Source organism: Elephas maximus, chromosome X (genome assembly GCF_024166365.1).
Source record: "Elephas maximus indicus isolate mEleMax1 chromosome X, mEleMax1 primary haplotype, whole genome shotgun sequence".
In the NCBI taxonomy this organism is placed as follows: domain Eukaryota; kingdom Metazoa; phylum Chordata; class Mammalia; order Proboscidea; family Elephantidae; genus Elephas; species Elephas maximus.
This window is the reverse complement of record NC_064846.1, coordinates 90,486,983-90,500,804: the sequence shown is the minus strand read 5'-3', so window position 1 is coordinate 90,500,804 and position 13,822 is coordinate 90,486,983. Positions and strand designations below refer to the sequence as shown.

General features: G+C 40.8%; 1 protein-coding gene across 6 annotated transcripts in view; it reads right to left on the bottom strand.

Annotated features, from left to right (window-relative positions):
* Positions 1-13,822, bottom strand: part of ATRX (ATRX chromatin remodeler) — a 409,611-nt gene that overhangs the window by 55,999 nt on the left and 339,790 nt on the right. For all 6 annotated transcript variants that reach the window (XM_049873284.1, XM_049873283.1, XM_049873286.1 and 3 more), the window contains one exon: positions 12,697-12,805. In XM_049873284.1, the coding sequence (XP_049729241.1) occupies positions 12,697-12,805 (109 nt within the window). The remainder of the gene's footprint in view (positions 1-12,696; positions 12,806-13,822) is intronic.

Genomic DNA, 13,822 nt, shown 5'->3' with positions numbered 1-13,822 from the left:
ATCACGGCCCAGCCAAGATGACAAAGAACCTTAACAATCACAGTCCACCCTTTGTCAACTTGGCACCTGTACATATCTCTGTAAACCACACTAAATCTCTGAATAAAGTCAATTATAAAATCATCCTTGAGACTAAAATGACACAACACGTGTACAACCAAAAACACTATACCCCTATTTACATCTTATATTTTATAAGTGGAAACCCTGGTGGTGTAGTGGTTAAGTGCTACAGCTGCTAACCAAAAGGTCAGCAGTTGGAATCCACCAGGTGCTCCTTGGAAACTCTATGGGGCAGTTCTACTCTGTGCTATAAGGTCGCTATGTGTCAGAATCGACTCGACAGCAACAGGTTGGTTTTTTTATAAGTGAACATTACAAAAATATATGATGCACACATACAAGAAATAAATGTAACAATTACAGTCCTTGTTTCTGCAACTGGTCATGTGGTCGTAACTGGTATTTAGAACTACCCTCTTCTACCACCAGTTCTGAATTCCCTTTGTGCTCAGCAAGGACCTTAGCTGGTCAGGGTTCTTTGCTTGGTGGGATGACCCAAATGTTCATTCCTGAAGGACCAGACATTAATGGTCCTGCCAGAAATGGACTGCTGTAGTTTTCCACTGACTTTAATCACAGGGCATGACAGTACTAAGAGACGCCCTAAGGGATCTCCTGCATTCCAGCCATACTCTCCTTAGCCTCAGTTATGTTAATATCAATCTGATTTCCTCTTGGTAATCAGGATCAATCACACTAGCCAGTATGGTAACTCCCTTCTTTTCCTGTTGATCCAGAGGCTTGAGGAGCCCAAAGTCACCAGGTGGCATTCTTAACTTCCAGTTCAATGGAAACAGTGATGTGTCTACAGATGGGAGCATTCTTTCCTTTGAAACTAAGACCTCTAGACGTGAAAACCATAGGGTTGCAGGGACAGGAAGCTAAATTTTACAAGTGGGTCACTAAGGTTAACAGTGTGTGGTGCCACTCCCATTTCCACCCCTTGACTCCTGAACCCATTAATTCTGGCTATGGAAGAAACAGCACCATATACTGGACACTGCTTTAGAGCATATACAGCTTCCTGGAGAACACTGCCCCAAACCTGCAAGATATTGCCAAATATTTGGTGCCATAATTGTGTTTTTAGAAGGCCATTCCATCATCTGTCAAGCCAGTTGCACCAGTATGCTGGGGAACATGGTAACATCGATGAATTCTGTGAGCACAGGCCCATTGCTGCACTTCATTTGCTGTGAAATGAGCCCCTTGATCAGAGGCGATGCTGTGTGGGATACCATGATGGTACATAAGGCATTCTATAAGTCCACTGATAGTAGAATTCACAGAAGCATTGCATGCACAGAAGGCAAGTGCATATCCAGGGCGTCTATTCCAGTAAGTATAAAATGCTGCTCTTTCTACGATGAAGTGTTTAGATCTAACCAACATGCCACCATATTGCTTGCTGGCTAATCACCTCGGGGACTCAGTACTGGTCTCTGCTGCTGGCAGATTGGGTGCTCAGCAGTGGCTGTAACCAAATCGGCCTTGGTGAGTGAAAGTCCATGTATAACCTCCATCCCTGCTGCCATGGCCACTTTGTTCATGAACCCATTGGGCGATGACGGGGGTGGCTAGGGAAGGAGGATGACTGGATGCCATAGAAAGGATCATCCTATCCATTTAATTGTTAAAATCCCCCTCTGCTGAGGTCATCCTTTGTTAAGCATTCACATGAGATGCAAATATCTTCACTTCTTTGGCCCATTCAGAGCCGTCTATCCACATACCTCCTTGTAACCAATTTTCCAATCATGTTCGTTCCAAGTCCCTGACCATCCAGCCAAACCATTGGCCACAGCCCATGAATCAGTATACAGTGGCGCATCTGACCATTTCTCCTTCCAAGCAAAATGAACAACTAGGTGCACAGCTTGAAGTTCTGCCCACTGGGAGGATTTCCCTTCACCACTGTCCTTTAGGGAGCTCCCAGAAACGGTCTGTAGCACTGCCACCATCCACTTTCAAGTGGTACCTGCATACTGCACAGAACCATCTGTAAACCAGGCATGAGTTTTCTCTTCCTCAGTCAACTGATCATAAGGAACTCTCTATGAGGCCTTTATGAGAAGCTGGGAGATGGAAGGTAATGTGAAAGTACTAGAGACTATGGGCTTTTGGGCCACCTCCTCATGCAACTTACTTGTGCCATCAGGTCCTACTCGGACCTGATCTCATATATACCACTCCCATTTAATGATGAAGGGCTACTGTGCACGAACGACTTTATGGCTCTGTGAGTCACACAACACCCAGTTCAGGATTGGCAGCTCAGGCTGCATGATGACTTGGTGGCCCATGGTTAAGTGTTCAGTCTCTACTTTGGCACAGAAAAAGCCAAAATCTGTTTCTCAAAAGTATTTATCTGTAGGGCATGGCAGGACTTTGTTCCAAAATCCTAAGGGTCTGCAATGTGATTCACCAATAGTGGCCTACCAAGGACTCCAAATAGCATTTCTATCTGCCACTGACACTTCAAGCATTATTGAATCGACTGCATCATATGGGCCAAGTGGCATAGCTGTTTCCACAGCAGCCTGAACCTATTGCAGAGCCTTCTCTTGGTCTGGGCCCCACTCAAAACTAGTAGCTTTTCAAATCACTTAATAGGCCAGAATAGCATACCCCAATGAGGAATATGTTGCCTACAAAATTCAAACAGGCCCACTAGGTGCTGTGCCTCCCTTCTAGTTGTGGGAAGGGCCAGATGCAATAACTTGTCCTTCACTTTAGAAGGAATATCTCAACATGTCCACGCCACTGGACCCCTAGCAATTTCACTAAGGTGAAAGGCACCTGAATTTTTGCTGGATTAATTTCCCACACCTCTGTCTTAACAGTAAGTACAGAGTCACTGACACTTCTTCCTTACCAGGTCCAATCAGCATAATGTTATCAATATAATGGACCGGTGTGACATCTTGTGTAAAAGAAAGGCAATCAAGGTCCCTGAAGACTAAATTATGACGTAGGGCTGAAGAATTGATATAGCTCTAAGGTAGGACACTGGAGGTGTATTGCTGGCCTTGCTAGCTGAAGGCAAAACAATTCTGGTGGTCCTTCCAAACAGGTATGAAGAAAAAGGCATTAGCGAGATCAATAGCTACATACCAGGTACGAGGAGACGTATTAATTTGCTCATGGAATGAAATTACATGTGGAACAGCAGCTGCAAATGGAGTCACCACCTGGTGAGTTTACGATATTCCACTGTCATCCTCCAAGATCCATCTGTATTTTTGCACAGGCCAAATAGGCGAGTTGAATGGAGATGTGGTGGAAATCACCACCCCTGCATGCTTCAGGTCCTTTATGGTGGCAGTAATCTCTGCAATCCCTCCAGGAATGCAGTATTGCTTTTGGTTTACTATTTTCCTAGGTAGGAGCAGTATTAATGGCTTCCAGTTGGCTTTTCCGACCATAATAGCCCTAACTGCACTTGTCAGGGATCCAATGCGGGGGTTCTGTCAGTTGCTGTGTATATCTACTCCAATTAGACATTCTGGAACAGGGGAAATCACTATATGATGGGTTGGGGGATCCGCTGGGCCTACTGTGAGACAGACATGAACTAAGATACCACTAAAAACCTGACCTCCATACGACCCCACTCAGACTGGCTGGCCACCGTGATGTTTTGTGTCTCCTGGAATTAGTGTCAGTTCAGAGCCAGTATCTAGTAATCCTCGAAAAATCTGATTACTTCACTCTCTTGAAAGGCTGTAGATCCCTTTGGGGAAGGCTGGGAGAAAGATTCACAGTATAAATTTTTGGCAGTGTAGTGTAGTCCTTCCTCAAGGAGATCCAGCCTCTCCTTTATTCAAGGGGCTGTGGGTCTGTAAACTGGATCCAGTCTGGGAATCAACTGAGGTACAGTGACAATCTATTCTGGTGATTTAAATTAGACTGCCTTTCACTTGAATTAGAATTCTTGAGCTTGTACAGATTAAGTAAATAGTAGATTTCCTATTTATTTCATTCCTAATGACACCATGACTAAGTAGCTGATGCCATAAGTCTATTAAAGTCAGGCTACTCTTATTCCTGCTTTGACTCCGCTGTCTATTACAGTTATGACTCCCAACTTATCCTTATCAATTGAGTACCGTTGCCTGGCCCTTACCACCATGAGGCCCAATCAGTCCCATTGTAGTTAAACCCTGGAAACCTGTTGCCACGGAGTCAATTTTGACTCATAGCATCCCCATAGGACAGAGTAGAGCTGCCTCATATGGTTTCCAAGGAGCAGCTGGTGGATTTGAACTGACGACCTTTAGGTTAGCAGACACATCTCTTAACCACTGTGCCACCAGGGCTCCCCCATTGTAGTTAGGTGTCTTAATTCAGTTAGGGTAGTTTCCACTGTCAAATCTGACTTATATAAAATAGCATTCACGGTATTCTGCAAAGACTCTGGGCTTTCCTTCACAAATTTATTCCTCACCATTGTGATAAAAGATGTATCCTCTAGGCACTCTAGCGTGAATTTATGGGTCTAACTTGATAAAGCCACTCTAATGTGCCAATTTCCCTAGACTTTGGATACCTTCTTCTGTGGTATACCAAGGCAGGCCTGGTATTTCAAATTGATTTACTGTAGGCCACTGTGTAATCCATGCTTCAGTGGCTCAACCAAATAAGCTATTAGATCCTTTCCTAATCTCTTGAGCTGAACATTGAATGAGGAATCTGTGCTTAGTGGGCCCATATCAATAACCTCAGACTGATCCAACTTCATGTACCTTGCACCGTTATTCCACACCCTGAATAGACATTCCACACAAATTCCTCAGGTTTCTGTTTGTAGTAGAAAAGTCAAACAGTTGTTTTGGAGTGTCGTGTACCTCCTCCTGGGTTAAACTTTGTACTTCACCTTTGGGGGCTCACTGGAACTTCAGTCTAGTTATAGGTCTAGAAGCCAAAATGGGTGGTGAGGATGTGTTTTGAGAACATTCGGCATTGTCTTATAAGGCATCTGCCTCAGGCAATGCCCCAGGAAATGACTCAGACAAAGGCTCTTCAGACAGATTGGTTAATCTCATCAAATGGCGGGGGGGGGGGGGGGCTCATGGTTTTACTGGATGGCTTTGCAGACAAAGATGGAGTAATCACTTCAGATGGGAGTGAGAGGGCTGGTTCTGTTGGCAAGAGTGATTTAACGGAATTTAGGGGCTCGCTGTTCCCAGCTTCCTGATTATCTGCCCATATATCCTCACCCCAAGTTTCAGGACCCCATTTCTTCCCAATCAATTCTGTCACTTTAACTTCATACACCATTCAAGGTTGGGAATTCAGCTGGTGTTGTAATTCAGTCACTTTCACAATATGACTCTGGGTTTGGTTTTCAGCAATATCAGCTTTGTTACAAGAAATAAAGCTTTATTTTAAGGTAAAAGTAGAAGCTTTGAAGTGGTTTATGTAGCACTTTAGCTTTGACTCTGAAGCCCTGAGCTAATCTCTTTCTCTCACCACTTTGTCTAGAGAAATTAGGACAAACCAACCAGCTTCTTTATACTTCTCATTATGACAAAATTATAGAAAGGCATCAAACATGTGATCACCCAAAGGCCGACCTCTCACCAATATATGATCTATTGGTGGTGATATTTTATGTATTTGAATTGCCACCTCAAGCCATGGATTAGCAGTGCCATCTTAACTACTGGCAGCAGAGTGATCGACATCTTTAAGACTAACCAGACTTGAGAATCAATTTAGAAAAGTCATCATCACAATTTTGTTTCTATACAACCACTCTCGGTACCAAATGTCTTAGGCTGAGATCTCTAGAGAAGCAAAATCAGTGAAGCATTTACAGAGTACATACACATGTATACACATACATAGAGAGAGAGAGGGGGAGAAGGGGCAGTTTATATCAAGGAAATGGCTCACATGGGTTGGAGAGGCTGGAAATTTCCAAATCCATGGATCAGGGAGAAGGCTTCTCCTGACTCACGTAGCTGCGGTGTCTGGCAAACGCAACATCAGCAGGTCAGACAACAGACTTCCATTTCACAGGCTGCAGAGGCCAACACACTCCAAGATCAACAGGTAAGCTGGCAGGCCACTGGCTCGCAGACTGCAGAGGCTGACAATTCCCAAGACTGGCACAGGTAAGCTGGCAGGCTGCTGGATCACAGACTGCAGAGGCTGATGAATCCCAAGATCAGCAGGTAAGCTGCTAGCTCAAGTCCCAGGAACTGGAGATCAGATGAACAGGAGTCAGCTGCAGGATCCAGGGGAAGCAAAAGTCCTCCAGCCTTGCCAGAAAGTCTGCCCAAATTGGATGCAGGCCACACCATCAAGGAAACTCCCTTTTAACTGACTGGACACTCACAGCAGATCTCATCATGGAGATGATCACATTATATCCAATCACATCATGGAGGTCATTATGACATCATCATACAATTGCCAAACTACATCGTAACTGCCAAACCTCTGAGAATCATGGCCCAGCCAAGGTGACACAATCTCAACGATCACAGTCCTCAAAGTGACATCTTTGCTTTTTAACACTTTACAGAGTTCTTTGCAGGTTTGCACAATGTAATACGTTGTTTGATTTCTTGACTACCGTTTCCAAGGCCACTGATTGTGGATGAAATCCTTGACAACCTCAATCTTTTCTCTGTTTATCATGATGTTGTTTATTGGTCCAGTTATGATAGGATTTTTATTTTATGTTGAGGTGTAATCCACACTGAAGGCCAGGGTCTTAGATATCCATCAGTAAGTGCTTCAAGTCTTCTTCCCTTTCATCAAGCAAGGTTGTGTCATCTGCATATCGTAGGTTGTTAATGAGACTTCCTCCAATCCTGATGCCGCCTCCTTCTTCACATAGTCCAGCTTCTTGGATTATTTGCTCAGCATACAGACTGAATAAGTATGGTGAAAGGACACAACCCTGACACATACATATAGTATGATCCCATTTATGTAATTGTCTCTCTTTGACAAATTAAGATCCCTAGTTGGTGCAAACAATTTGCACTCAACTGCTAACCTAAAGGTTGGTGGTTCGAACACACCCAGCAGTACAGCGGAAGATAGGCCTGGCAATCTGCATTCATTAAGATTATAGCCATGAAAACCCTACGGAATAGTTCTGCTCTGTAACAACATGGGGTTGCTATGAGTCAGAACTGACTTAATGGCAACCACCACAAAGACCAACGTGACACAATTATAAAGGTGAAGAACAACTGAGTCACTGTCAGGGATTAGGAATAATGTGAACTTGGTAGTAATGATGGGTGTGACTATCAAAGGGTACCAGGAGGGAGATTTTCGTGGCAATGGAGTAATTCTGTATCTTGACTGCAGTAATGGTTACACGAATCTCTGCACATGCAATAAAATGACAGAACTACAGACACACATTGAACCAATGTAAATTTCCTGGTTTTAATATTACACTATAGTTATGTAAGATGTATGTAAGATGTATAGTTATAGTTATATAAGATGTATCCATTGGGGAAAATTAGGTAAAGGTCCAAAAGACCTTTCTGTGCTCTCTCTGTAAATACCTATGAATCTATTATTATTTCTAAATAAAAAGTTTTAAAAAAGAAACTATACCAAGTTCACTGGGAAACCCAAGACTATTGAAAACTATACTGCTTTCTGGCCACACCAGAAGAAAACTTGAGATATGGTCATTTCCTTAAAGTTTATCTTAATGTGTCTTTCAGACTGCTTTTGCATAAACAAGGATTATGTCTATATACTAACCTCTGAAAATTACTGAGCCCTGAAATAATCTCTAACATTTGTGAATTTAATCTGCACAAATTCAGATACTCCGGAGTACTCCCCAAATCCATAAAAGGTATATCTTATTTTACGGAAACAACATATTTTCATATTTACATGTTACTGCAGAAAAAATCAGCATAGTGTGCTTAAGAAACTATGCCAAACAAAAGCAGAAGGAGTGCTTTATTTGCTTAAAAATACAGTATATGCTAAAGCATGAATTTGAATAAGAGACACTTTTTAGCACGTGTTTATTATGGGTGATTAATTTTCTAGCGAAGGAGCCCTGGCGCACAGTGGTTAAAGCGCTCGGTTGCTAAACAAAATATAAGCAGTCAAAATACACCTGCCGCTCTGTGGAAGAAAGATGTGGCGGTCTGCTTCAGTAAAGGTTTACAGCCTTGGAAACCCTATGAGGCAGTTCTACTCTGTCCTACAGGGTCGCTATGAGTTGGAATTGACTCCACAGCAGTGCGTAATTTACTAATGAGTAAGCCGATCTGACAGTTTAGTATCCACATTTCAATATTATTCCCTATTGGTTATCAAATATAAATGTTATGTGACAGATACTATGTTACTGTGTTCTTTATAAATTTGGTAAACTGAGTAAGACAAAGGTTTAGACTAAGTTTGACAAATTAGACTATGCATACTCAGTAAAATTACTTCTTCACACTTGTGCACAAATAATAAAAAAAAATGGCAAGCGGGATATAAAAATGTATGTTTTCACATTTATATAATCGGACACGTTTATAACTGTACTATACTCAAATCATCCTTATACAAGTTCTCCCAGACCCTACAGGTTTCAAACACCGAATAGAATGTACTCTTCCTTCCTATGATCTAACCAGAATTTCTCTAGCCTTAAACCTAGGGAGTTCATAACTCTGCTAGAATTAAAACATGTCTGACACACACAGTTTAATACCCTTCATAATTTAAAACATTTATTAAGAAATACATTGGCTGTCTTTTCACTGACCTAACACCATCTCCTTTATCATTTTCTCTAAGGGCATGCTTTGATACATGTGTACGTGTGTTTATATGTTATGTATATATTAATACACACATACACATATATGAATTTTTCTTTTCCAAGTGCAGTTTGACTTCAAAAATACTAAGTTAAAAGCAACATTAACAACACACATAACACTATATCTACCGGAGCTTAATGGATATGATTCAAATTTCTACAACAGATAAAGAGATCCTGAAAACTCTTTTAACTTTAAAATCCTCCAACTGATATTTCACTAAGGAAGATATAAAAATGGCCAATAAGAACATGCTCAAACATGTTCTTAACATCAGCATAAAGATGCTCAATACCATTTATCATTATGAAAATGAAAACCACATGAGATACCACTGCATACATACAATGGCAAAAACAGAAAACAAAAATGATGATACCAAGTGCTGATAAGAATGTACAGTAACTGGAGCTTTCATACATTGCTTATGGGAATGCAAAATCAACAGTAACTTTGAGAAACTGGTAGTTTCTTATGAAGTTAAGCATACACTTACCAGATGACCCAGTAATTGTACTACTGGATTTATATTTCACTTGGGTAAATACCTATTGTGGAGTAATGAATCACCTTACAGACAGCAATTTGGTTTTTGTCCTTCCTTCCTGAGAGATAATCGTTGTAGTTTCCTGAGTAACTGAGGTAACTTTATTATCTAAAATCTCTAGACCACACATAAGAATTTGTCCTAATGAGTGGGGGCTAGCCAGACCATAAAGACCACCTGGTAGCTTGATATGAACTAACCTTAAGAGGCATGATTTAGTCTATCACGCATATTCATTGAGATCTTGATCATGGCTACATGGTGAAGCCAGTAAGGCTGTTAACACAGAGGCTCTGAGAACTTCCTGGTTGGTAAACGAAGGGTAATGCCCCTCTTTGGGATATGGAAGGTCCATGTTGGCAATCTTCCCAGGCCTCACCCACGCAGCTCTTCCTTAATGATGATCCTGATTTATATACTTTTGCTATAATAAGTTTGCAATCGTAAATTACTTTCTGTGAGTTCTGTGAGTCACTCCAGGGAATTATCAAACCCGAAGGAGTAGTGGAAGCCAGCAGGTCAAAGTGAAGGAGGCCAGGGGAGGTCCTGAGCTTGTGGCTGGCATCCCAAAGGGGTAGTGGGAAAACTGAATTTGTGGCTAGCAGGTCAGAATTAAGGGTGTTATGTGAACTCCTGAGCTTGCAGTTGGTGTCAGCCTATACGGCACTCTGAAGGACAGTGGCCTTTTAACTTATGAGCTACAGGCAGACAGAGAGTGCTACACGGGCAGCTAATGTCAAAGATGATTGAGAAGTAGAAAAAAGTGGGTATGATTAATCTTCACATTTTGAGATTTGATTTATGTTGATTCTTATTTACGAACCTATACTCACACAGAAAATTTTTTAAAATAATTTTTATTGTGCTTTAAGTGAAACTTTACAAATCAAGTCAGTCTCTCACATATAAACTTATATACTCCTTACTACATACTCTCACTTATTCTCCCCCTAATGAGTCAGCCCGCTCCCTCCTTCCAGTCTCTCCTTTCATGACCGTTTTGCCAGTTTCTAACCCCCTCTACCCTCCCATCTCCCCTCCAGGCAGGAAATGCCAACATCGTCTCAGATGTCCACCTGCTGCAAGTAGCTCACTCCTGATCAGCATCTCTCTCCAACCCATTGTCCAGTCCAATCCATGTCTGATGAGTTGGCTTCGGGAATGGTTCCTGTTCTGGGCCAACAGAAGGTTTGGGGACCATGACTGCCAGGATTCTTCTAGTCTCAGTCAGACCATTAAGTCTGGTCTTTTTATGAGAATTTGAGGTCAGCATCCCACTGTTCTCCTGCTCCGTGAGGGGTTCTCTGTTGTGCTCCCTGTCAGGGCAGTCATCGGTTGTGGCAGGGACCATCTAGTTCTTCTGGTCTCAGGATGATGTAGTCTCTAGTTCATGTAGCCCTTTCTGTCTCTTGGGCTCATAATTACCTTGAGACCTTGGTGTTCTTCATTCTCCTTTGATCCAGGGGGGCTGAGACTCATCGATGCATCTTAGATGGCCGCTTGCTAGCGTTTAAGACCCCAGATGCCACTCTTCAAAGTGGGATGCAGAATGTTTTCATAATAGAATTTATTTTGCCAATTGACCTAGATTCCCCTGAAGCCATAGTCCCCAAACCATTGCCCCTGCTCCGCTGACCTTCGAAGCATTCAGTTTATTCAGGAAACTTCTTTGCTTTTGGTCCAGTCCAGTTGTGCTGACCTCCCCTGTATTGAGTGTTGTCCTTCTCTTCACCTAAAGTAGTTCTTATCTACTAACTAATCAGTAAATAACCCTCTCCCACCCTCTCTCCCTCCCCCCTCTTGAAACCACAAAAGAATGTGTTCTCCTCAGTTTAAACTATTCCTCAAGATCTTATAATAGTGGTCCTATACAGTTATTTGTCCTTTTGCATCTGACTAATTTCACTCAGCATAATGCCTTCCAGGTTCCTCCATGTTATGAAATGTTTCAGATTCCTCACTGTTCTTTATTGATGTGTAGTGTTCCATTGTGTGAATATATCATAATTTATTTATCCATTCGTCCGATGATGGACACCTTGGTTGCTTCCAGCTTTTTGCTATTGTAAACAGAGCTGCAATAAACGTAGGTGTGCATATATATGTTCGTGTAAAGGCTCTTATTTCTCTAGGATATATTCCGAGGAGTGGGATTTCTGGGTTGTATGCTAGTTCTATTTCTAGCTTTTTAAGGAAACGCCAGATCGATTTCCAAAGTGGTTGTACCATTTTACATTCCCACCAGCAGTGTATGAGTGTTCCAATCTCTCCAACATTTATTATTTTGTGTGTTTTGGATTAATGCCAGCCTTGTTGGAGTGAGATGGAATCTCATCGTAGTTTTAATTTGCATTTCTCTAATGGCTAATGATCGAGAGCATTTCCTCATGTACCTGTTAGCCGCCTGAATATCTTTAGTGAAGTGCGTGTTCATATCCTTCGCCCAGTTTTTAGTTGGGTTGTTTGTCTTTCTGTGGCTGAGTTTTAGCAGAATCATGTAGATTTTAGAGATCAGGTGCTGGTCGGAGATGTCGTAGCTGAAAATTTTTTCCCAGTCTGTAGGTGGTCTTTTTACTCTTTTGGTGAAGTCTTTAGATGAGCATAGGTGTTTGATTTTTAGGAGCTCCCAGTTATCTGGTTTCTCTTCATCATTTTTAGCAACGTTTTGTATTCTGTTTATGTCTTGTATTAGGGCTCCTAATGTTGTCCCTATTTTTTCTTCCATGATCTTTATCGTTTTAGACTTTATGTTTAGGTCTTTGATCCATTTGGAGTTAGTTTTCACACAGAAACTTTTACACCAATATTTAAAAAAAAAATATTTAGAGGTGCTTTAATTGTAACTGCCAAAAACTGGGACAACTCAAATATCCCTCAACTGGGAATGGATAAATGAACTGTAATACATATACACAAATGGAATAATACTAAGCAATTCAAATAAATTTAACTATTGATATATGCAATATCTCAAGACTCAAATGGCTATAAATTATACAATTCCATTTATACGACATTCCAGAGAAGGAACAACTATAGGGATGGAGAATGTATGAGTGTTTGCCAGGGGTGAAGGACGGGAAAAGAATGTATCTACAAAAGGGCATGAGTTAATTTTTGGAGGGGTGATGAAACCATTTTTTATTTTGATTGTGTGTGTTACAACTGTCAAAACTTGTAGAAGTATACATCAAAAAGAGTCAATTCTACTGTACGTAAATTTAAAATGAATTTTTAAAACTCTCTACACATAGAGAAAATGCTTCCTACCTCACGTTAGTTTCATCATTAAATTCTTCAGCCCACTTCTTCCTTGACTGTGCAGTAGTAGAACCATCTAAACGGTAATAGTCAATGTTTCGGAGCCACTTTCCTTCACCTAAAAATTTAACAGGAAAACAAAAAGGGATTTCGTATATTCTTCTGCTGATGGCAGATTTTCCTCCTTGCTCACTACTTAAAAGCTAATTATATATATTTTGATAGCAAAACATATACCTTTAAAAATCAAGGTATAATTAATTACATTACAAATAAATTCAGCACAGATATCCTTCAAATAGATATTGAGTAACATAAAAAAATTTAATCTACATGTGAATTTTAAGAACACATTTATTTATTAAAGGGTTTCCTTGATTAGAATCTTTAAAAACTATCAACAGAATATGACTAAATTGCATTTTGCTCATGAAGTTGCTTTTATCTAAATACGTAAACAATCAGCTTTCCTCTCTTATTAACAACCTGATAATGATCAGATAAAACCCAGAAATATAGAATGCCTTTATTAATTCACAGAACAAATATATACTGAATGTCTACTATGTGTCAAAAACTATTCCATGGCCTAGCCATAAATTGCCATCCCAATTCTTTAATTATACTACTACTATTTCCCCTTCAAGCAAAATTCATATCATCAGACCCTAGAGTCTTAAGATAAAAACAAGTTGACAAAACTGAGACTTATGTCTTTCAGCAAACAATACTTAAATTTAGTAGGGTCGTCCTCAGATTATGAACGAGGTCTGTTCCTAAATCTGTCTTTAAGTTGAATGAGTACTTAAGTAGGAACAAGTAGGTGAGCTTCATATCTAAAGTCACTCAAATGTTTGTCTTAGTATACAGTAATACTAAAAAAATCAAAGAAACACTTTCAGAAACACTAAAACACCTTTAGCATAACAATATAAAAAAAAAAAAACCCAAATCCACTGCCATCGAGTTGGTTTCAACCCACAGCAACCCTGTAGGACAGAACAGAACTGCCCTATATGGTTTCCAAGGAGCACCTGGTAGATTCAAACTGCTGACCCTGGTTGGCAGCCGTAGCTCTTAACCACTGTGCCACCAGGGCTCCAACATAATAATAAATATGATTTGATGCCTGTCA